The sequence below is a fragment of the Perissodus microlepis genome, chromosome 4, assembly GCF_051167445.1.
Source record: "Perissodus microlepis isolate ML-2025 ecotype Zambia chromosome 4, ASM5116744v1, whole genome shotgun sequence".
Lineage (NCBI taxonomy): Eukaryota > Metazoa > Chordata > Actinopteri > Cichliformes > Cichlidae > Perissodus > Perissodus microlepis.
Window position 1 is genome coordinate 26,864,993 of NC_140464.1, and position 25,882 is coordinate 26,890,874.

At 41.5% G+C, this 25,882-nt stretch overlaps 1 protein-coding gene across 3 annotated transcripts in view; it reads right to left on the bottom strand.

The window, feature by feature from the left end:
• The window catches only part of LOC146389139 (mitochondrial adenyl nucleotide antiporter SLC25A23-like), a 54,067-nt gene extending 28,455 nt beyond the window's left edge, over positions 1-25,612 (bottom strand). Inside the window, exons 1-6 of one of the 3 annotated variants that reach the window (XM_084926843.1) lie at positions 24,727-25,597; positions 23,264-23,311; positions 18,101-18,224; positions 17,894-17,981; positions 14,499-14,610; positions 14,056-14,214 (exon numbers count right to left, since the gene is read on the bottom strand). In XM_084926843.1, coding sequence (XP_084782969.1) covers positions 14,056-14,214; positions 14,499-14,610; positions 17,894-17,981; positions 18,101-18,224; positions 23,264-23,311; positions 24,727-24,939 — 744 coding nt within the window. In that variant the 5' untranslated portion in view covers positions 24,940-25,597. Of the gene's footprint in view, positions 1-14,055; positions 14,215-14,498; positions 14,611-17,893; positions 17,982-18,100; positions 18,225-23,263; positions 23,312-24,726 lie in introns of all 3 variants that reach the window. The other 2 variants (XM_084926845.1, XM_084926844.1) reach the window with 2 other exon arrangements.
• Positions 25,613-25,882: the final 270 nt, after the last annotated feature.

Sequence of the window (25,882 nt, forward strand, 5' to 3'; positions counted from 1 at the left end):
CTAATAAATGGCCATTTATAAAAAGTGTGCACACTTATTTAAGAAGACGTAATTCCAATGCATTGGTGGTCAAACATAATAAATCTGATTTATAAACAAACTCTCGCATGTGCGCATAAACCCTCAATACTTGGTAAATATTTGAGTTTTGGAACATTTGAACTATGGACACAAATAAAGCTGCTGACAGGCCCCCTGAGCCTGCTGCAGAATCAGCTGTGCAAAGTAGCAACGCCAGCAAGGCCGGGATGTATTCAGAAAAGGAAAAACGAGTGGTGAAATTGACTGCTAAGGCACTTGCAGAGAAACTGGACAGACTGCAACGTGATAGAAAAGCTAAATTAAATAAAGCTAATAATTTAAAAGAGAGTATAAGGGTCTCAATGGAAAAAAATGAAACTTCTATGGTTCAAGCATCATTCAATGATTTTGTTGGTTTGTGTAATGAAGCAAAAACAGTTCATGGTTCATTGATGTGTTTGTTACCAGATGATGAAAAAGAAAAGCATGAAACATGGTTTAAAGCAAAAACAATGCATTATGATGAGTTCACTTATGAAGTGAAAGAATGGTTATCAGGTTGCAAACATTTACATTTAAAGGGTGATCATGGTGTTGATGATGGTGTTAAGCCAGAGGACAGTGTTTCAAATGTTGTGGGTAAATCTTCAGTCACTAAAAGCTCATCTAGTGGTAAAGTGAGCACAACTTCTTCTGCCAAAATAAAAGCAAAAGCAGAAAAGGCAGCATTACTCGCTCGTATGGCAGTCCTAAAAGAGAAGCATGCTTTGGAGGAGCAAGAACTAAAGCTAAGGAGGAAACGTGAACAGCTTGAGCTTGAAGCTTTGCTTTCTGCCTCTTCTGCAAAGTTAGCTGTTCTCCAAGCTGCTGAAGTTCAAAGTATATCTAACATATTGTCCAATGCTATGAATTCATATTATGAAAGGGAAATCAGGAAAACAGCTGCTTCAGCCGCAGTCAAGCCTAGTACACCAGTCAATGAAGATAAACCTGCAATGCAAATAGTACAGACTGAAAGCAACATATCTGCAATGATCCTGCCAGAAACGGAAATGGAAAGTGAGCCACAAGCTCAAACGGTCATCACAACGCAATTTCACAATGTAGATCCTCCACCGCCCAGGCCGATTCCTACAGCGGGAGAAAGACAGTCGGAAGACATTTGTACCATTTTACAAAGACAAAATGAAATAACTGCAACCCTTGTTCAGCATCAGCATTCATCCTCATTACCATCCAGGAAAATACCTGTATTCGATGGGGATCCTCTTCAGTACATCTCTTTCATTAATGCGTTTGAACAAGGAGTGGAAGAACAGGCCAATATGAGGGACTGTTTGTATTATTTGGAGCAGTTTACAACAGGACAGCCGAGAGAGCTGGTACGCAGTTGTCAACATATGGCTGCAGGACAAGGCTATATACAAGCAAAGCAACTGCTCAAAGAACACTTCGGAAATGAATATAAAATTGCAACTGCTTACATTGAAAAGGCATTATCTTGGCCTGCAATTAAAAATGAAGATGTGAAATCATTGCAAGCATATTCTCTTTTCGTACGTGGGAGTTGTAATGTCATGAAAACATTGCAATATATGCAGGAACTGGACATGCCAGTGAACATGAAAATCATTTTGTGCAAGTTGCCATATAAAATGAGAGAGAATTGGAGAGCCTTTGCATATGATATATTGGAAACTTCTAAACACAGAGCTCAGTTTCAAGATTTGGTTGCATTTATTGAAAAGCAGGTAAAAATTCTTTCGGATCCTTTATTTGGGGACATTCAGAATGTAACATCAACAATCCCTGTCTCAAAGGTTGACAACAGACTGAAGTCACAACCAATCAACCAAATTAAAGGGAACAGCTTTGCTGCTACAGTCACACCCATGAACATGAATAAAACCTACAGCACGGAAAGGCTGATTACCACAACAAGCCATGACTTTACAGTAAAGCCATCTTGTGTCTGCTGTACTCAACGACACACACTGGAGGAGTGTCAACAGTTTCAGCGGAAGAAGCACAGAGACAAAATGCTTTTTCTAAAGGAGAAAGGGCTGTGTTTTTGTTGCTTAGGTGCTGGGCACATAAGTAAAGACTGTGCTAAGCGTTTGATATGTAGGACGTGTGGTAAAGGTCATCCCACTGTCCTCCATATTGATAACAATGGTTCAAGTCCAGAATCTTCAAAGAATGTAACTCCTATGAAAACTTGTGGTCATACAGGGGCCGGAAGAGACAGCGGTTTGCTTTCCATTCTGCCAGTTCAAATAAAGTCTGTTAAAGGTAGTCATGTCATACAGACATATGCTTTTTTAGATCTGGCAGTTCAGCTAGCCTCTGTTCAGAGCACCTCATGCAAAAGCTAAATCTTGTGGGCAAAAGAACTCACTTCCTGTTACAAACGATGGGTCAAGAAAAGGTCGTCTCTGCCCACTCACTTACTGGTCTTGAAGTTTCTGGTTTAGGCAGCAATGCCTTCTATGAACTTCCAGAGATCCTAACACAGGAAAGGATGCCTGTCACCACGGATAACTTTGTAAAGGAAGAAGATCTGCTCAGGTGGCCATATCTGTCAAAGGTTCAAATTCCCCACATAATGGCTAATGTGGACCTGTTGATTGGATGCAACGCTCCCAAGTTATTGGAACCATGGGAGGTCATTCATAGCCAGGGGAATGGCCCATATGCTATAAGAACAGCATTGGGTTGGGTCATAAATGGGCCCATGGAAGATGGTAAAAGCAACTTGGACAGCGAGCACCCACCAACAGTTGTAAATAGGATATCTGTTTGTAAGATGGAGAAAATGTTGAAAAGTCAATATAACTATGACTTTAATGAAAATGTTACAGAGGAAAAGGGTTTGTCAAGGGAGGACCTTAAGTTCATGAAGATCATGGAAAAATCTGCAACAATGGAAGATGGACACTACTGTTTGAAGTTACCTTTTAAAAAGGATAACATAAAGATGCCAAACAATTTCTCCATAGTTAAACAAAGATTGCAAAGTCTAAAACAAAAACTTCTCAACAATGAGCAGTTGCATAAAGAATATAAAAACTTTATGGACAAGATGATAAGTAATGGATATGCAGAGCAAATACCTTCACAGCAGCTGTCTTGCGAAAATGGAAAGGAGTGGTACATTCCTCATCACACAGTTTACCATCCCAGAAAACGATCTATAAGAATTGTATTTGACTGTGGGGCATCATTCCAGGGGATATCATTAAACAAGCAGCTCTTACAGGGTCCTAATCTCACAAGTACATTGCTTGGGGTTTTGCTTAGATTTCGACAGGATCCAGTCTCATTTATGGGTGACATAAAGGCAATGTTTTATCAAGTTAAAGTTGCCAAAGAGGACAGAGACTTTCTGCGTTTTTTGTGGTGGCCAGATGGAGATCTGAGCAAGGACATAACTGAGTTTCGAATGACCGTTCATCTGTTCGGTGCAGTATCTTCCCCGAGCTGCGCCAGTTTCGCTTTAAGAAAAACGGCTGAGGACAATCAAACTGAATTCCCAGACAAGGTATGTGAAACACTAAAAGAGAACTTCTATGTAGACGACTGTTTAAAGAGTGTGGCCTCCACCTCAGATGCTGTTGATTTGGTCAAAGATCTTTCAGCACTCTGTCAAAGGGGAGGATTTACACTGACCAAGTGGGTCAGTAACAATCGCACCCTGTTGCAAAGTATCTCAGAAGAGCAAAGGGCTAAAGACTTGAAAGAATTAAATCTTGACAGAGACAAACTTCCGGTAGAAAGAGCTCTGGGCTTGCAGTGGTGTGTGGAAACTGATACATTCAACTTCAAAATGGATGTTCCTCAAAAATCCTGTACTAGGCGTGGAATGTTATCAATATCAAGTTCTATTTACGATCCATTGGGATTTCTTGCACCAGTCCTGCTGCCTGCCAAAAGAATGCAGCAGGAGCTTTGCAAAAGGAAACTGGGATGGCATGAACCAATATCCCAAACCATGTTGCAAAAGTGCAAAAGTTGGCTCAGTGATTTGCAAATGCTTTCCCATTTCAAGGTTAAAAGGTGTATACAACCAAGAGAGTTTGGACCTCTCACATGCACAGCTACACCATTTTTCAGATGCTGGTGAATCTGGATATGGAACTGTGTCATATCTGCGCATGCAAGACAATAGGAAATCCATCCACATAGCATTCTTGATGGGCAAGGCAAGAGTAACACCTCTAAAACCTGTCACTATTCCACGTCTGGAACTAACAGCTGCTGTAGTTTCCGTCCGAGTGGATCTCATGTTAAGGGCTCAGTTGAGAATGAAACTCGAGCAATCTGTATTTTGGACATATAGTACATCTGTACTCAAATATATAATGAATGAGGATAAACGATTCCTTACCTTGATGCTACATGTCAATTGATGGTGTACTTCTCAGACTGGAGAAGGCTCAAGGTTGCTGTTGCTTGGTTCCTTAGACTGAAGGCAATCCTTCGTTCAATCAGAGATAAGAAAAGAAGACCGCAACCTTATTCAGATAACCCAATTTGTAAAGGTACTACAAAGGAGAAAGTAAAGAAAACGCAACTGTATAGACTATTCAAAGGATCTTTTGGAAGCTGAGCTTGCCATTATTAGATGTTGCCAGCAACAAAGATTTGGAGAGGAGATTGCTACGTTGTCAAGTGGGAAAGGTTCTGTGAGCAGGCACAGCTCAATTTATAGATTAGATCCTTATCTTGATGATGAAGGCCTCTTAAGAGTTGGGGGACGACTGACAAAGGGCTCCTTACCAGAAGAAATGAAGCCCTTGTTCTTGCAAAAGATCAACATGTAGCAAGTCTCATCCTAAAGCACATTCATCAACAGCTTGGTCATAGCGGTCGTAACCACACCTTATCCACACTAAGGAGAAAATACTGGATCACAAAGGCCAACTCAGCTGTAAGGAAGGTTATCGCAGAATGTAATTTTTGCAGAAAATATCATGGAAAAGCCTTGGAGCAAAAGATGGCAGATTTACCCAAAGAAAGAATTTTGCCAGATAACCCACCATTCACCAACGCCGGAGTTGATTACTTCGGACCTATTGAAGTGAAAAGAGGACGAGGTACAGCTAAACGTTATGGAGTTATTTTCACCTGTTTAGCCAGCCGAGCAGTGCACTTGGAAGTGGCTAACTCTCTAAGCACAGATGCCTGCATTAATGCTTTGCGCCGTTTTGTGAGCCATCATGGTGGAATTTGGGAACGGATAATTCGTATGATCAGAAAGATTCTGAGATCCGTTCTTCAGCAACAACAGTTGGACGACGATGGACTAAATATGGTTCTATGTGAAATTGAAGCAATTTTAAATGACAGACCCATCACAAAGCTTTCTGATGATCCAAAAGACCTAGAGCCACTTACACCAAATCACATCCTCCTGATGAAAGGAAAACCATCTTTACCACCCGGACTATTTGACCCTCAGGATATGTATCTGAAGAGAAGATGGAAACAGGCTCAGTACATCTCAGATCTTTTCTGGAAACGATGGATACGCGAATACCTGCCTTTGTTACAGGAGAGACAAAAATGGAACCAAAAGAAGAAGAATCTAAAACCTGGAGATATAGTCATTATAATGGATTCTTCTGCACCACGTGGTTCCTGGCCACTTGGAAGAGTTCTGGAAACCATTCGTGACAAAAAAGGACTTGTATGATCTGCACGTTTAAAAACAAAGACTAATATTCTGGAAAGACCTGTAACTAAACTTTGCTTGTTACATGAGACTGTAATCTAAAAGTGTGTTTATGTGCTCTATTACTTGTGTTTATTTATGTGAATGTATATGTCTAAAGTAGACTGTATTAGTGGCTCCTTATTTTCTTTGTGATTAGAATTGCCATGTCTGATAGCCATTGCAATTAGGGGCCGGGGTGTAGGAGCCATTCTTGGGTTAATACCTTATGTGGTCGCTAGAGGTCACCTTTTTCTGTTTTGATCATGTAAAGGTATTTAAAGTAGACGCACGTAATCGGCGTCAGGTGTGTCATTAATTGTACGAAGGCAAACAGTTTGTGACCGTTGCGCTGTTATGTTAAGATGATATGGGAATAAAGAGCAAAAAGGACAAGATAAGTACTGCTGGAGTTATTGGACTTTTTACTTAATTCATACATACCAGTGACATCGCGTCACCCCCGTTAACGACCACCTTAGTGGCTTCAAGCGTAGGCTTAGCCTCTACACACGTGCACACACATACACAGTGCCTTGTCTTAGAACCATTGGGGGGTTTTACGGTGGGAGGTGCTTAGTTGTGTTGTGTTGTATTGTGTAAATTATTGTGTATTGTAACTGTCATGGGAATAAATAGCTGCGAGGAGGGCTACTCTTTGAAGGAATTCGGCTAGAGACAGGTGAGGAGCATTGCTCCACCGCCTGGTTCTGACCAAGGCTTCCCTCGTTAGCGAGTTAAAGACCGGTTGAAGATGTTCTGTTATGTCTTGTGTTCTTCATGAGGAATAAGTCTCTAAACTAGCGGGGCATGTGGAAACACAATCCAGGGATCCACAGACTTTCCCGTGAACGAAACAACGCAAACAGTAAGTAGAAAAGGCCTTATGCGTCACCGGCACTGCGCGTGCAGACGCGAGTCCGGGGGAGCTCTGGTCTTGCGGGTGCATGCGGACCTAAAACAATAGAGAGCGGCTACGTGACCGTGCGGTTTCTCGCAGGTATGGGAGTGCGCCAGCCATGCGGGAAGGTCGCAGGCTGCCAAAGAAAAGAAAAAGGCTCCGTAGCTGCGCGGTTTCACGTGAACACGGGAGTGCGTTGGACTGTGCGGGCAGGACGCAGGTCCATGAGAGCTGTGCGTGCAGACGCAAGCGATAGGCCTATTTTGTATTTTGTGTGTGTGCGGGTCAGACATGGTCTGTGTGAGTGTGGCTGATTGTTGTCTTGTAATGGGGAATAAACTGAGTAAGTCTGCCTTGAAAGGGGATGAAATACAATGCAAAGTATTTATTGGGCAGCACATAGTATATAGATCGTTGAAGAATGAAGTGAGAGTGAATGTGTCTGACGTCATGGTGTGTGTGAGTTACAGAGAGGTGCGAAAGTGTGCGAGTGAAGCAGTATCCAGCTGGGGCAGACATGATTCTGCAGGTCACCTGCCCAGTGGACAAAATAAATAAAATAGTTGTGTGGATGAAATATGAATGATGAAGAGTGTTTGGTGTGTCCCAGCCTGAAACAACTGTAATGCTACTTTCTGTTTTTGAGAAAGGACAGTTTAAAAAAAAAACAGAGAGAGAGATGTGTGTTGTTTAAGCAGTGATGAGAATAATGAAAATGTCTTAGTTTGTCACTTTCAGGTGAAAAGCAGACCTGGATCAATTTTCCATGTGCAGCAGTTGGAAGAAAATTATAGGATTAACATCATTAGGAAACACTCAGGCCGAGCTTAACTCCCTGTGCTCCTCACCCTGAGAAAACAAGCTCCATGGAAGCTAACCTCTGCCTGAAGACAAGACAAGGAGTGCAATTCCAGAAGCACAGCACAAATACAGTTCACAGCAGCCCAACAGACAACAGCAGAGTCCTGAGAGAGATCCAGCAGCAGTGTGTGCAAACGGCATCAGAGAGAAAGAAAACCCATCACCTGGATGGATAGAGATGCATTTCCAGCAAGCTGCAACTTCACTGTGTGTGAAGATGACTTTTGAGGAGACTGTCTGAGTGAAATTTCCCACTTTTGGAGTGGAATGGCAAGATGAGACAGTGGAAAACACAAGACAAAGCTGAAGAAAACTGTTTGCCATTGGACTGCAAAGTGGGAGAGGAGAACGGAGTGAGAGGAGCAGGTGAGAACACAGAGGAAGGCTGTTGTTTAGTGTGGGAAATCAAAATTTGGGTTAGCAATCCTGGGAAAAAAGGAAACTGCTTTAAGTGGGAAAATTGAGAAGGAGTCTGGACTACAAAATGAGAAATGGTAAAATGGTAAATGGCCTGTATTTATATAGCGCTTTACTAGTCCCTAAGGACCCCAAAGCGCTTTACATGTCCAGTCATCCACCCATTCACACACTGGTGATGGCAAGCTACATTGTAGCCACAGCCACCCTGGGGCGCACTGACAGAGGCGAGGCTGCCGGACACTGGCGCCACCAGGCCCTCTGACCACCACCAGTAGGCAACGGGTGAAGTGTCTTGCCTAAGGACACAACGACCGAGACTGTCCAAGCCGGGGCTCGAACCGGCAACCTTCCGATTACAAGGCGAACGCCCAACTCTTGAGCCACGATCGCTGAGAAAGGTACATAAAACACACACAAACATAAAGTGCATTAACCATACTAACCCTACATGCATATACACATACAATGAAACCAGACAGAGTCTAAGCATGAGATTCTGTTGTCATCTTGTCCAAGTCACTAGTAAGATGAAAGTGATACATAGATTAGTGGGCTGAATATTATAGGAGGACAGATGGTTGCATCATAGGGAGAAAACAGAATGCTGATGAGGGGTCTTGAATGAGTGAGCTGATTGTTGAGTTTCTGGTGTGTGAAGAAGTTTTAACATGGCACACATTTGGTAACATGAGAAGAAACTTATTATGTGACAGGGCTCGCAAAATTTCGAAATCCCTGGTAGCCCTTCGTGCAGGGACTCGTCAGTTTTTGGTAGCCCAAAATAAATTTAAGTAGCCTGAATAAAAAAGAGAGCAATTTTTTGATTGATGTTTTGTTTCCTGTTTTGTTTCCTTTACAATATTATACATTAAAGTATAATATTGTAACGGAAACAAAACATTAATCAAAAAATTGTTGAAACACAAATTACAACATTGTATAAAAATTACAATCATCAACTCAAATACTTGGTTCTAATTGAACAGAAATTTCTATGAACTTGTAAGAACTGTGTAGAACATGAATCAGTCTGTGTCAGATCCTGAATTTGAAATTTCCACTGAAGTCACAGGTAAGAGGCAAGTGGAACCAAGATCTAGGCCATTTGCTTTTTGAAGTTTGCAAAGACTGCTAAATTGTGCCAGTGGTAGTTCACTCTTTGCAACATAGTAAGCTGTTCTAAACTGATTTTTCAGGTTTATTTTTAGTATGTTATTTGCAATTGGTGTTTGCTCTGGGAAAGATATTGCAGACTGAGCAATAATGCATTTCTTGCATTTCTCATGGGTTCTAATGGGGGCCTTTCTTAAAATTACTGGTCCCAGTAACAAAGGCGCTTGTCGATCGAGGGAAAACCAACAACACACCCGGCAGAACATTATGTTATTTACACGGGTGCACATAAGTGGTCCGCATGTGCGCATTCGCTGTCAAAATAAAAGACGCGCACCAGATAAGAAGTTGCAACGCGCGTTTGCGTCCATATAAAAGGCACTGTTTTTGTCCGCTAGAGTGCGATTTTCACGGCACATTCTGCACCAAATCATTTGTTTGAAACCAGCTCACCTCCTGCAACCACTTTTCCGAGAATACGCGCTTCTTTTGTGGTTCGGACTCCTTCTGACATTTTTTTGGAGGTGGAGGAACACCAAAGTAATTGCTTAAAGGAGCTTGCTTCTTCGACATCTTTAAGAGTTCTAAACAAATGTCTGTCCTCCTCCAGAAAATCTTATGTACGCAAACACGCGTTGCAACTTCTTATCTTGTGCGCGTTTTTTATTTTGACAGCGAATGCGCACCTGCGGACCACTTATATGCACCCCTGGTTATTATTTAGCTTGTCATATTGCAGCCACAGAAATTCTTTTGTCCATGAAACCATAAAGCTGCACTTTCTTTTTGCCTTATAGTCTGATTTGTCATAACTTTTCCGTTTTGTGGTCACTTCTTCACCCTGACCTGTTTTATTTGGCTCAGCAGAACTAAAATATATATCCTGCTGCTTTTACACACGCACTCACATAACGCTCAGCGATTCTCTGCGCGATCAACCTCTCACATGTTTAAGCTTGCTGCGGGAGATTTGTCACTTGTCATGTTTGCTAACGATTGATAAGACGATGTCAGAGGAATTGGTGCGCAAATTATCGTCACTCACCAATCAGTACTGTCGCTCTCTACACACAGTTTGTGCGATTGCAAAGTGAAAGCAAAAAACAAGCGCAAATTCAAACGCGATTTCAATATGTCACATATTGACAGTGGCTCACCGATGCCAATGACATAATTACTCAGCTACATTTCCGAAAGAATGCAAAAGCATTGACATATATTTTTCCTTCCTATGATAGCCAGACGGGCAGGGCAAGATAGATTTTGGTAGCCCGACAGGAAAAATCGCTAGCCCCGGGACGTCGGGCTAGCGATTTTGCGAGCCCTGTGTGATGAGACAACAGGGTTGTGTCCTTGGGCAAGACACTTCACCCGTCGCCTACTGATGGTGGTCAGAGGGCCCGGTGGCGCCAGTGTCCGGCAGCCTCGCCTCTGTCAGTGCGCCCCAGGTTGGCTGTGGCTACAATGTAGCTTGCCATCACCAGTGTGTGAATGTGTGTGTGAATGGGTGGATGACTGAACGTGTAAAGCGCTTTGGGGTCCTTAGGGACTAGTAAAGCGCTATACAAATACAGGCCATTTACCATTTTACCATTTAACTACAACATGTTGCGAACGGTTGCAAATTGAGTTTCTCCAAAATTAAAATGGGCTCAGGAGAAAGCCACTTTCTAAAAGGATTCAGCGAGGTAATCTAGTCTAAATTCTTTTTCTTTTTAATGTCGTTGTTTTGCTGAGGGTGGAAACGAAATGCGACAATAAATTCCACTATCAGCAAAGAAAGAATCAATGAATGAATGATGAGTGAAAATAAAAAAAATGGGGAACTGACTGACTGATAAAAGCTGACAAAAGCTGACAAGACTTGACTGACTTAAGTTAACCCTCACGCCGATGTGACAAAGGTGTGGATCTATATCTGTGTGTGTCTCTTGTTGCAGGAGCAGGAGGAGACCACAGGAGGAAACTTGGGTCACATGACTATGTGAACTCTGCAAATTTAACCTTTTTAGTTGTAATTTTTCTGGGTTTTTGAATTTACCAAGGGTGTGTTATTCACCACCTTGTGTTGCTCACAGAGGATTTGGGCCAGAGACAGGTGAGGAGCATTGCTCCACCGCCTGGTTCTGACCAAGGCTTCCCTCGTTAGCGAGTTAAAGACCGGTTGAAGATGTTCTGTTATGTCTTGTGTTCTTCATGAGGAATAAGTCTCTAAACTAGCGGGGCATGTGGAAACACAGACCCAACATTAATGATTGTTGGGAACTGGCCCACACAGCTAGATCATCTTGTATCTTTTAGACACTCTAAACAGGGTTTCAGATACTTGGGGATAATTATTACTCCTAAAACCAATCAGTTACTTGCGCTCAATTATGATCGGTTATTCAAGGAGGGACTTGGACAGATGGAACCTACTCCCACTCACTCTTATGGGGAGGATTGAATGTATAAGGATGAATATTCTTCCACGCCTATTATTCCTATTTCAGAACCTACCCATTTTCCCACAGTGCATTCAAATTATTAGAAAGCATTACATCTAAATTTATCTGGCAGAATAAACAACCAAGGGTCAGACTCAACCATGTCTCAAGCTGTTCCCGTAAATGGAAATGTTGAGTTCCTTCATTCCTTCCATTGTCAGATCGGAGTTTTGAGAGGTGGGCGGAGAAAGGTTAAATTAAGATTTTAGAACTCCACTGAAAACCTTTCTTTCCAAAAGTAGTGTCAGTGATAAGCAGTGTTGGTCAAGTTACTTGAAAAAAGTAATCAGTAACTAAAAAAAACATGATTTACAACCTGAATAGGTAATAAAACAATAGATCTTTCAGCCCAATTCTATTTTTTCCTGCATAATCCATCATACAAAATGTAATCAAATGGAAAAAGTCTCTTTTTAAAACTTGTTTTATTAGTTTTAATCTTTTAACTTTATGCATCAAGCAAAAATTAAATTATACACAACATTCTCTGACTGGAAGAAATTTGTTTAACATTTAAACCTATTTTCTGCACATTCCAGCATATAAAATAAAATATTTGTTTTGTGTTTACACTCACTCTTTCAAATAGATGCAAGTGAAACACAGCAGAAAATAAATAAAATCAAAGACTCAGCGGTCCTGTTGCTCTATTTTCACCTGTTTAGCAGGAGTGGGGCAGGCGGAGGTTTGCCCTGGACAAGGGTGTGCCGCAGCGGTCAGTGGAAGAATCCGTGAGTTTCTCTGTGAATTTCACATTCCCGTGGCAGCATACTCGGTGCTTGCTCTGAAGTTTAGGGGTTTTTTCGCTGCAAAAAGAAGTTTTCTTCCCACGCAGTGAACAGTGGACGCTAATGTTTTTGTCACTTTTTACAGAATCAAACTCAAAGTAAGGTCAGTACTTCCACGCGTTAAACGCTGCACGGTCATACGCTCTCCCGCACTCTATATATTATCCATTGTTGATCTGCACACAGCTGTTGCCACGAACGACGCACAGCACACACGAACGTCATTGTCATGAGACACTCTCGCAAAAAAATCACGGCTTTAGTAACGCAGTAACGCAGCGTGCTTACAGGAAAGTAACAGTAATCTAATTACTTTTTTTGCAATAGTAATCCCTTACTTTACTCGCTACTTGAAAAAAGTAACGCGTTACTTTTTCCAACTTTTTTCAATTTTTTTACTGCCCATCTCTGGTGATAAGTGTTGGAGAAATTGTGGGGTTTGGGGGGACCAGACGCATATCTTTTGGGACTGTGTTTGCATACAACAGAGCTGGATGGATGTTAAGAACATTATGCAAAACAGTTGTCAGTTGTCAGTCAACCTCCCAATGGATCCCCTGATCTTTTTTTGGATATCTTTCCTGATGGTTTCTCCTATGAGCAGCGCTTTCTCCCACATTTCCTCCTCATGACTGCAAGAAAAATGATAACAATTTACTGGTTCAAGTCAGAAGCACCCACAGTTGCCCAGTGGCTTCTGAAAACGGTTTTGTTCATCTATGTTCTTTGATTTAGTGTTTCTATTATTTAGTTTTGTATTTCTAGCTCCCCTAGTTATATTTAGTATTCCTGATGTGTAGTTCTCAGTTTTGTTATGGTGCCTTCCCTGTGTTCTTGTGTCTCGTTGTCTCACTTGTGTTTTCACGTCTGTTATTTTCTGGTCTCATCTGTGTGTGTGTATGTCAGTTTGTGTTCCCATTACTTCCATGTGGGCCATGTTCTGTTTTGCTTCACTTACTTTGAAGGTTCCTCGTCTCACGTTTTATGTTCAGCTTTGTGTCCTCTGTCTCGTTGTGTGATGTTAGCCCCAGCTGTGTTCCCCGTGTATTTAAGCCCTTTGTTTCTTCTGTCCTCCGTTGCGTTCCCCCTCATACCTCACTGTGTGTTCTGTCTGTCTAGGTTATTTTGTACTCCTCAGTTTAGTTAGTTTTCCTTGTGTCCAGCAATAAAGCTGTTTTGGAGTTCACTTTTCGCCTCAGAGAGACTGTATTTGGGTCCTCCATTCCTGCCTGCCGCACACAGCCAATGACAAAAGTGACCAATCTTGGTGTTCATATGGATCAACCTGTCCGAAGAACACTCCTTTGCACCTTCGCTGTATCGTATTTTGGTCTTTTGAACTTCTAATGGATCATCTAGTGGTTTTTTCTCAATGTTTATTAATGTTTTTCTTCCTTCTTACCTGATGGCATCTGTCTTTGTTTTAGTTTTGTGTGAACAACCACATGGAGGCATCTACTCAGAATGCACATACAAAGATGGGGAAGTAATTGCTGTAAAGCTGGAAGGTAATCTTGTTGCTGAAGGGGCTATAAGAAGGCTTCAAATGTTCAAAACTCATACTTTGGAAAAAAACCTCTTCACAGAGGTGGAGTTTCACAATATGTGTCCGTTAAGGACTGGGTGTAGCAATAACAACAATCACTGGAAATTACACAGAGCATTAAGTCGACTAATGTCTCTGGCTCTTTTCAGGTCAGTATATAGTAAACTAAATGTGTGTATCAGTGGCAGGACAGTGTGAATACCCACTTGCAGGAAGACCTTGAGACGGTCCAGTGGAGCAGTTCCTGTCCGGGACACTGCCCCTGCCATGGCTCCAGCAACCAGCTGCCTCCATACCAAACCTGATTGCCGCTCCCGCTCTGAAAACTCATCAGGCACTGTCAGGTGTTCCCCGATGTCAAACATCTAAAACAACATTAGAAAGGTAGAAACTGTGTTTGTGTTTGCTCGTTCTTCGCCACTGCATCTTGCCAACACATGCTAACTGTTACATAATCTCCATCTGTATGAGGTATGAATGAAAACAGTGTAGTTCACAGTTCAACTTGATTATGTTTTGCCAAATACTACCAAATATTTTCATCCTAATAACCCATTAGCATGAAAATATAAATACTGTCAGGATGTTAACATTTATTAATCATTTATAACATTTAAAAGTGAAAAACAAAACAAAAAAACACTCCTACATGGGAGTGCTTCCAGTGGTGGACAATTTCCTCCATGTTGTGCAAAGGGTTGAACAGGAAGTGATCGCGCCATTCATTCCAGTCAATAGTCATAGTCCCATCTCTGTCCATACTGGGAGAAAGAGAGAAGGTTAGGGCCGGTTAATGCTCACTGTTTCTCGCCCTCATTAACTGGATGACAAAGTGACATCACATCTTCTGACAGTTGTATAACAGATGTATTCAGGAGCACAAGGGTCCCAGATGGCCATGGGCAAAAGCACCATACGGGCAAGCATGCAGTGCTGTGAAAGAGTATTTGCCCCCTTTATGCCATCTCCCTTGATGCCGGGTTTAAAAAATAGCAGTTTTGATTTTGGCGAATAAGACGCTCTCGTGACTCATTGAGTGATGCCACTGACCGGCCAATTGGTGCCATGCATTTTAGTACCTCCTCAGATTGCTTTAGAACCCCTTCTGAGCACATACTATTTTAGTATCTGGTACCAGGTATTATTACAGTATCACCTAATGGAAAACCCTGAAAACTGTGGCGAACCGTGGCAAGTCGATCTGAGTAGGTACTAATGGAAAAGGGGTTTAAATTAAAGCTCCAGGCCCTTGGCTGCATCAATTCCAGGGTCCTGAAGTCCTGTGATGCCCAACCATCTGCCCCCTGCAGTATCTCTTCAACCTAAGTTTGTTGCTGTAAAAGGTGAAGACATTATACTATGGAAGACGTTATGTTTAGTACTGGTACCGAAGAAAGCCATTCCTTCTGGCCTTAATGACTTCAGACCAGATGCCTTGATGTCACATGTCATGAAGGTGCTAGAGAGTGGTTCTTGCCCATCATATCTTGCAGGTGAAACATCCCCTGACCCCTTTCAGTTTGCGTACCACCCTCATATAGAGGTGATTATCTACCAGCATGCTCACTCTTAACAGGATGGTACTGGTGGCATTTTTAGAATCATGTTTTTTTCTCCAGTGCCTTTAATACCATCCACCCACTTCTGCTAAATAATAAGCTGCTCAGGATGGGCCTCACCACTTCTATTGTCTCCTGGATTGCTGACTATCTGTCAGAGAGCCCTTAATTTGTAACACAATTTGTACCACTGTTTGATGTGGTGGTTAGTAATACTAGGGCACCACAGGGGACAGTCCTGTCTCCATTCCTGTCCACTCAAATTACAAGACTGAAACATGCCACCTGCAGAAGATCTCTTATGACACTGCAGTGGTTGGATGTATTAAGAAGAAAGAAGAAATCACCTCCTTCTGAATTTCAGCAACACAAATGACATGTTGGCTGACTTTCGGAGGAAAAAAACACTGCAACTAGGCCCATCAACATGGCGGGTGAAGAGTTGGAAAACGGGGACGGCTACAGGTACTTCACCTGACTGGAGGAACCAACAGTGTACAAGATGCTGTACAAGATGAGGATGAGCAGACTTTACTTTCTAAGGATGCTCAGATCCAATAATGTATGAGGCAAGTTGTTGGAGGTGCCATCTGTTTGACATCATTCCCTCTCACCTGTTTAAAACAAGTCTTTCATGTAATTCGGCCATCAAGATTATAAATACTTGTTTCAAGACGGGGACTGTGCCACCCTACTTTAAGCAGGCTATGGGCAGAAGACCGGGAGTCATCTGCCTTTGGTTCCACCTTCTCCTTCTTTCAGGAGAAAAAAGGCCTCCCGCTGCTGCCACGTCTCTTAGCCAGAGGCAGCTTCTCTGCCCACATCTGCGAATGGCAGATGGACTGGTTCGTATATAGGTGGTTTTCTACTCTGAGCACTCAAAGCGCTCCAAAGCAATCCAAGGCTTGCCAAATTACACCTTCACTCCGGTGGTATAGGAGGCCAGTTGACCCTGATCAACCCGAGCCTTCCAGCTCAACACAGGCCTCTTTTTAATAGATTTTTTTCCATGGCTTTCCACACTTTCAGATGACAGTGTGAAAAACGGGTCAGCCCCAACAAGACTCAGGTGAATCTGACTGGCAGCAGCCCAGGAGTGAAGCTCCCAAAGACCTGCTTCTCTCCAAAGCCGACAAAGTAGTACAAAGAAACCAGCTCTTTTCCCCCGCTTCCTCTGACGAAGCCTCCTAAGCAAAGGCAAAGTGCTCAAGCAGCGCTGGAAAAACAACCTCGTTTTGTTGACTCTGAAAATTATCCATAGCAGATTTTATCAGATGCATCATATATTAAAAGGGAGATGACAGCGGGCAAAACTGTACCAAAAATATTTGCACAATATGTAAAATAAACAAACACATAGACAGAGGCAGAGGCACAGCCAAACACAGGTGCCATCTTGCAACCCAAGTCCATTAATATTATTTTCTTTTATTGTGCACTTTGTAAATAAACTCCCTTAATCCTTTAGTGCCTCAAAGCTAATCCTCCGACTTAGCCAGTTGAGTTTAAATCATTTATGTAGTTTTAACCTTTTTTATACTGGAAAGTGGGGCGAGCACAAGGGAGATAGAATCAAACCCAGGCACCTGTAGACTTTTGGCATATGGATCACCTGCTCAACCAAGTCAGCTACAATGGCACATGGTGTAAAATCTGACTCTCATATTTGAACTATGTGCTAGGAAATGTATTAAATTAAAGATCAAATTAAATTAGATCAAATAATTAAGATTTTTTTGTTTTGAATATTTTATACATTGTAGTGCATTTGTTTTATTTCCTTAATAATAATAATACATTTTATTTATATGCGCCTTTCAGACCCTCAAGGTCACCTTACAGTAGCACGTAAACAATACCATAAAAAACATAAGAAAAATGTATATATATAGCAAACATGGTAGATAAAATTTAGACATAAACAGTCATAAAAGTATAAAAGCAAATATAAAAACTGAGCAAGGTAAAAATGGCCTAAGACAGATCAGGTGTATGCAATTCTAAACAGATGGGTTTTGAGTAGTGATTTAAAAGTGGTGAGACAGTGTGTGGTCCGTAGAGCAAGTGGAAGTGCATTCCAAAGTCTCGGGGCAGAACAACTAAAGGCTCTGAGTCCCATGGTAGTCAGGCGAGCAGGTGTAACTGACAGAAGGGAAGCTGAAGAAGAGCGGAGTGTATGAAGGGGTGAGTATGTATGGAGAAGATCGGATAGATATGGAGGAGCAAAGTTATGAAGCGCTTTGAAAGTGAGAAGCAGGATCTTGAAATTGACACGGAGGTGAATTGGGAGCCAATGGAGCTGTTTAAGAACAGGTGTTATATGTTCAGTGGATCTAGTTCTGGAAATAACACGAGCAGCTGTATTTTGAACCAACTGCAGTTTATGGAGGGATTTATGAGGTAAACCATAGAGAAGACTTGACTGTAATAGATCACTGTGTAAAGAAATACAAACAAAATCAAATTTCCATTTCAGACATGGTACCTCTGCAGTATTTTGGAGGCCTGTTCCATGGTAACCTCCACTCCAAGCTTTTGTAGTGAGTGCTGGATCTCCCCCACATCAATTTGCCCTACCAAACACATCAGAGAGTACAAACAGCATTGGAAATTGGGGCCCGTAAAGATGATATTTATGGGCGAGGTAACTGACAGAACTGGTGCATTTACTGTGTGTTAAGCATGCACACACCGTCATTGTTGCGGTCCAGTCTGTGGAACATGAGCCAGAGTCTTTTCTCGTGAGTCTGGAGGTACTGAGAGAACTCCTGGAAATCCAGCAGACCATCATGGTTGGTGTCACTCTCAAGGACTATCTGTAAGTCCAGAGAAAGAGAGAAAGCACAGAGTAAACAGGGAATTAAAGCCAAAAAAAGGCTCAAATTAGGATGTGTTCACAATGTAAATGACATGGGGCAAACGGTGGGATCAGGGAGTGTAAATAGTGAGGAGAAGAGAGTTGAAGTCAGCCAGTCCATTTCCATTGTCCTGTCTACCATGCTGGATTCACAACCACAGACCACAGGGAGCCACGGTGAGTTTATTTCAAAACTTTGTTCAGTACATTAACAAAATCAATACAGACACAGAAATTCCTCATTAGGAGCAGCAGCAAGAATCAGAGTGAATGACCATTTTAGCTAACGTAGCTAACCGTAAAAGTTTCAGTTTCAGTTTTCAGTTTTATTTGTCATATGCAAAGCTCATAGTAGGTCAAATAATTGTTGGGATTTTCTTTCTTTTCTTTGTACTTTTGGTCTTTACTTTAAAATATAAAGCGCTTTGAGGCGACAAGAAGCAAAGAAAACTAACTCAGGAGCACTGAGAAATAATACCACACTCAAGGACTAAATATAACATTTGAACATAAATCATGTCTCAAAACCCCAAAAATACATCATGATCCAGGAAAAAGATCAAAACCCTGTGTCCAAGACCAAGGGACCATGACAAAAATATATTTTACCTTTACGATCTGTAATGTAAATATCTAAATAATTTGTAAAATTACACTGAACTTAACTGAACGTCTCCCACGTTTAAGTTCAAGTTATTTTTTAGTTATATAGCACATTTTACTACAACAGAAAAATTCACCAAAGTGCTGTACAGAATTACAAAATAGCTCGTACCAAATAACTTGTAACTTATAACATTAGTACCAAATAATTTTCATATTGTGTTAAAAAGATAATTTTATTTAAGAGATCTAGAGGGTGCATAAGGCTGCAAGAGGTTAGACAAATACCCAGGATCCTGTCCATTCCAGGGTTTGTAAGTCAACAATAAAATTTTAAAATCAATCAACCAATTCAGAAGTGAACAGAGAGCCAGTGACAAGAGGCAAGCACCGAGGAAATATGTTTACGTGGAGCCGCCACTCCACCACCACGCCGTCATCCTCGGCACGTTAAAGTATTCACAGTCAGAAGGTAAAGGTTCAGTAAAACAGCTGGACTCACTGACAGTCTACAGTGCAGAGTACAGAGGTGCAGTAAGTAAGGTAAGTAAAGCCCAGCTTCATACCTGAGCTATGTCTTGAGGCAAACACAACTAAACTTTCTTAAAGAGTAAGAAAATGTGTGCATGCTCAATTGTTTCTTGTTGTAACATTAATTGGCAATAAATCTTATACTGGAAAGCCTGTTATTTCCCTTTAAATGGTGCCACATTTGTAAGGAAAATATATCTGTGGGTTGAATAGCAGAGTTGAGAATGTGGGATGAGTCCATGAAAAACTTACCAAATCTTCTCTGCCAATACTAAACACCTTAGTCTGCTATTGACTCTTGCTTTGACAACATGTTCACTGGAAGCTGAAAATGTGGAGGAACCTTATGTGAGTCCAGATTCTGCCTATGGCAGTTGGACCACAGTGTGGAGAAGATGCGAGAATGCTATGTTCATTGGTAAAAGCTTTTGCTGGAGACAGTGTGATTGTGTTCAGCGGCATCTCCCTCACTGTAAAAACAAGATTTATCATCATTGGAGGCCATCTCTATGGCAATCCCATATCTCAACAGTCTGGGACTGAACTTTGACAGTGCTCACCCCCACAGAGTAGAGTTTATTAGACACTACCACCAGAATTTGGAGAGGATGCTATCGCTTACCTGCAGTCCTGATCTCAACCACATTGAACACTTGTGGGATCAGCTTGGACATGTTGCTCAAGCCAGAATGACTAACACAATCACACAGGCTGACTTGTAAAAAAGCTGGTTGAAGAATGGCAGGGCTCACAAAATCACTAGCCCGACGTCCCGGGGCTAGCGATTTTTCCTGTCGGGCTACCAAAATCTATCTTGCCCTGCCTGTCGGGCTATCATAGGAAAGAAAAATATATGTCAATGCTTTTGCATTCTTTCGGAAATGTAGCTGGGTAATTATGTCATTGGCATCGGTGAGCCACTGTCAATATGTGACATATTGAAATCGCGTTTGAATTTGCGCTTGTTTTTTGCTTTCACTTTGCAATCGCACAAACTGTGTGTAGAGAGCGACAGTACTGATTGGTGAGTGACGATAATTTGCACACCAATTCCTCTGACATCGTCTTATCAATCGTTAGCAAACATGACAAGTGACAAATCTCCCGCAGCAAGCTTAAACATGTGAGAGGTTGATCGCGCAGAGAATCGCTGAGCGTTATGTGAGTGCGTGTGTAAAAGCAGCAGGATATATATTTTAGTTCTGCTGAGCCAAATAAAACAGGTCAGGGTGAAGAAGTGACCACAAAACGGAAAAGTTATGACAAATCAGACTATAAGGCAAAAAGAAAGTGCAGCTTTATGGTTTCATGGACAAAAGAATTTCTGTGGCTGCAATATGACGAGCTAAATAATAACCAGGGGTGCATATAAGTGGTCCGCAGGTGCACATTCGCTGTCAAAATAAAAAACGCGCACAAGATAAGAAGTTGCAACGCGTGTTTACGTATATAAGATTTTCTGGAGGAGGACAGACATTTGTTTAGAACCACAAAAGAAGCGCGTATTCTCGGAAAAGTGGTTGCAGGAGGTGAGCTGGTTTCAAACAAATGATTTGGTGCAGAATGTGCCGTGAAAATCCCACTCTAGCGGACAAAAACAGTGCCTTTTATATGGACGCAAACGCGCGTTGCAACTTCTTATCTGGTGTGCGTCTTTTATTTTGACAGCGAATGCGCACATGCGGACCACTTATGTGCACCCGTGTAAATAACATAATGTTCTGCCGGGTGTGTTGTTGGTTTTCCCTCGATCGACAAGCGCCTTTGTTACTGGGACCAGTAATTTTAAGAAAGGCCCCCATTAGAACCCATGAGAAATGCAAGAAATGCATTATTGCTCAGTCTGCAATATCTTTCCCAGAGCAAACACCAACTGCAAATAACATACTAAAAATAAACCTGAAAAATCTGTTTAGAACAGCTTACTATGTTGCAAAGAGTGAACTACCACTGGCACAATTTAGCAGTCTTTGCAAACTTCAAAAAGCAAATGGCCTAGATCTTGGTTCCACTTGCCTCTTACCCGTGACTTCAGTGGAAATTTCAAATTCAGGATCTGACACAGACTGATTCATGTTCTACACAGTTCTTACAAGTTCATAGAAATTTCTGTTCAATTAGAACCAAGTATTTGAGTTGATGATTGTAATTTTTATACAATGTTGTAATCTGTGTTTCAACAATTTTTTGATTAATGTTTTGTTTCCGTTACAATATTATACTTTAATGTATAATATTGTAAAGGAAACAAAACATCAATCAAAAAATTGCTCTCTTTTTTATTCAGGCTACTTAAATTTATTTTGGGCTACCAAAAACTGAAGAGTCCCTGCCCGAAGGGCTACCAGGGATTTTGAAATTTTGCGAGCCCTGAATGGAATGCCATCCCACAGCAGTGTGTGACCAAGCTGGTGACCAGCATGAGGGGGAGGTGCCAGGCTGTATAGTTCTTCCATATGATACCGAGGCCCTTGCTTATTAAATTAACAAATTCTTTATTTGCCATTATGTCTTCAATTATCCAACTCAATAAACAGCACCCAACAAGAGTCAGTAGCAGAATAAGTTTTTGTCACTGGCAGAGAAGATTGGCAAGGTTTTCATGGGTATAACCCACATGCATCTTGTGGATCTTCAGAAGTCCATATATAAAGCGTATAGCATCCCCTGTATTATTTGAATGGCTAATGAAGAAAAAGTTCATTTACTGAGTCCAAGAAAAACTGAGCGATGTCATTAAACTTGGACTTATTGCTAAATGTGTGACAAAGTTGATTTATTTCAACAGACTGTTGCCATTTCTGACATTGGTTTAAAATGGGGATGCAGCTGTTAGACTCCCCAGCATAAAGTAGCTCAATCCTATATATTATTTTTCTTTAAGTACTCCACGATCAGGATTTCAAAAGTTAGTTCTTTTCTTCTATTCATTCTTCTGTTCAGAGACATAACTGGAGGACATACCACGTTGACGTCGAGTGTCCTCAGTAAGACATCACAACAAGGGCGTAGATTTGGTTTTGGCATTGGTGGGGACGGATGATTCAACCACCAAACACTGCCCTGTTTCTTTTTTTTTTCCTTTTTGTTTTTGCTTCTTAATAAAAAGAGGAGAAATATACTTGCCTACATATGCTATTCTACGTGCTTTTAAACCATTTAAAATCACACTTCATAGTTTTATATGTGAATTATATAATGTTAAATTACTATTAAACAAATGACTAAGTATTTTAGGCTTTAGTTTACTTCAGCCATAATCCATATAAATCAGGTATCATACAAAAATAAAAATAGCTTCAAATACAGTTGTGACAATAAAAGAATATGACTTTAAGGACTTAACATCATTACTTCAGTTATAGTACACCAACATCTGTTATATTTTGGCACTAAGGGAACACTGAATGACCTGGTGGTTTTTGTCCATAAAACTACTCATCTAAGATTACCATACAGTAAAAGATCTCTCAGCAAAATTATGCAACAGTTTAGGCACACAATTGCCCCGATCAAATCAGTGAGCTGAGATGTTCTATTCTAAACATGAACTACTGTTACAGCAACAGACATGGACTACTGGTGTCCCACACAACAACTCAATGTCCACTACGTGAAGGAGCCAAACACATGCCTGCTCCTCTCGTTAACTGAGATAAACTGCTGGCATATTTGTTTTACATCTATACTGTCCAGTCTCTCCTGGTGGACATGGCATACAGCAGCATTGTTTAATCTCATTTGAGTCATTGTTAACCTTAACCATCTTTTTAGTCTTCTGAGAGCACTGAAGCTTCTTTCAGCCTCAGTACATGCGTTTTATCCTCAGATTACAATTATTATTCTGTGCTTGATGTGCCTCACCTTTGGCCCTGGCTCTTCCCCTCTGACTGCACTAGGACACATTGCCACCTGATAAAATAACACATTGATTCGTGCCATATAAAAAGTGAGACATGTCAATTCAGATTCTTTGTCAAATATACACTAATGAAACAATTTACATCAGCAGCCTAACAATTGTCATGATAATAAATACCATTTAATCTACAGCACCAAATCATCAGTCAGTCACCTGTGACCTCACCTCTTCACCTCTGTCCGAGCTACAACATGGCAGAGCTGCCTCTGTCACCTGATAAATAACAGTGAGACATTCCAAATACATGCAGTCACATATGTGCTTCAAATACAGTAATGAACCAACAAGTCATCATCCAATTTCACCTGTGATCTTGTATCACCATTACTCTGAGCTTTGTGTTGGTTCTTCTGTCACCTGACAAATAGGACATACATGACAATAAGAATAAAATGGGTAGCTGCTTCAGTGTTTCTGTCAATTTGTGCAGATCTTGACTCATCAGTAATATTTGTAGGGTGAGTACATTTTTAAAACAATTTGTGCAAACTGCACTACAAGGTGGATATTTGCAAAATCATGACTACCTCATGACATTTTGTCTCAAAAATTAACCCTATGAATATGTCAGTACCATTAGGATGAAATTATTGTGTCACCAACATTTTAATGTTAGACATATAATTTTAACAGCCTCTGTAAACTAATATCCTAGCTTGCTCAAAGCTGCCGTTTTCTCTGACAGTTTCAATCAAAATTAGAAATGCTACTCTGGGAGACTGAGATAACTAATAGCGCTGCCTGTTGTGCAGTTAGTTTCCAAAACACGTTATTCGTGGTTACATACAATTTTAGACTGATGTGGGCCAAAGCCTAGCATAGCCTGTAACGTTATTATGACGGACACATTTTATGAGTTGGCTTTAAGTGACTTGCAGGTTTCTTTGAAAAATACTTATATCCAGGTTCTTCCTTTTTGCTGCCATCCTCCTCTCCTCCTCGCAGCGCAGGCTTGCCGCTGCTAAAACTAAACAGAGCTCCCTGAAAGGCACAGCCAATCACATTGGCCATATTTGTCACATGAGGTAGGACTCCAGTAGAGGACGTAATTTAACTCTTTCTGCACCGCTGGGTGAATGAGACGTTGACAGATCGTTTTTTTCTTTCTATCGGGTTTGATTTTCTTTACTCGAATAGATCAAATTATTGGTGGGGACAATTCAATAATCGCTGAATATTGGTGGGGACATGTCCCTTCCGTCCATGCCAAATCTACGCCCTTGCATCACAAACACACAAAGATAAACTTGATTAAATAAAAACCTAAAATATAGAAGAAACCATTTCCACACTCTTTACCCTTAAGATAAGTTTACATTTTTTTTACAAACACTATAAACTAGTTCACGTACTGCGTGCGCGTGCGTCTGCCTCAGCCTGTGCCGCATTAAAAACACCTGCTCACCTTCTCAGCCTCTCGGAGTTGTAAACCACGAGTTGCCAGTCCGGTCTTCAGTTCATTGATGTCAACCCTGCCATCTTTATTCAAGTCCAGTTGCTCGAACAGCTCCGCATACCTCTTTTCTCTTTCTGGGTCCAGAGCGGCTCCGCTCTTTCCGTTCTCTGCATTTCCTCCGCGGCGTGAAGGGGCGCTGGAGCACTCCTCGTCTTCGCCCATATGAAATGGAGAAAACCGGCTTTTGGTGCTGATCGACTGATTGTTTCACAGCCAAGCATCAGAAACTAAGCAACCGCGCGTGTTTTTGCAGAGGAACTGGTACCATTGTCTTACATAGTAACGGATGAATGGAGAAGAACGGAGTCTGCAGAGACTAACGTTCCTTCCAGATGGATGGATGCGGTTTGGACGAGCTTGATTAATCCCCGTGTCAGTTACATAGCCAGTCCTACCCAGCACGCGCTAATCCATAAAGTCATTCAGCTGAATTTAAGTTTCCGTCATAGTAGAAGGTCGTAAATGAGTCGCTCATTCTACCGCAGTGTAGGCTTTTAGAAACACATCTGTGTGCGCGCCAGGAGCTTAACATCACCTCCTACTTGCACTTAAAAAATGGTACGAAAACCTCAAACCCACTTGAAGGGAGAGTGAGTAAAACGCAGTCTACCTCCGCAAATTCATCGTCCCCTGGGACTGACGGCACGCGCTCCTACTGCCTCAGCGTACGCGCGCGCTTACAGCAGTGCACGAGAGAAGTTCACCGAGTTCACGCGATTGTATTAGGTTTGCGATATTTTACAGGGAGCCAAATCAAATCAACAGCCAGCCTTCTTACAGTCTGGCGCGCTTCCATGTTTTACTGGGTGGTACAGAGGACCACGCTGTAACTGTGGGAAGCCTCCTCTGTACACATGTATATACGGGAAGGATATATACAGGAGAGCCGCACTAAAGCACAAAATACAGTCTGGTTTTCACAGCTGTTTAGCACTACCAATCAGCACAATAAAACATGATTATAATATCCAACACATCCTTTAAGTTTTAGGGAACACTGGGGATGGTTGTAAAAAGGGAGATGGCAGAAAAAGCATCACTTTCACTAAGAAGGAATTACATAAGAATCTTGTAATCAGCTCAGTGTTTATTACAGGTTTATTCC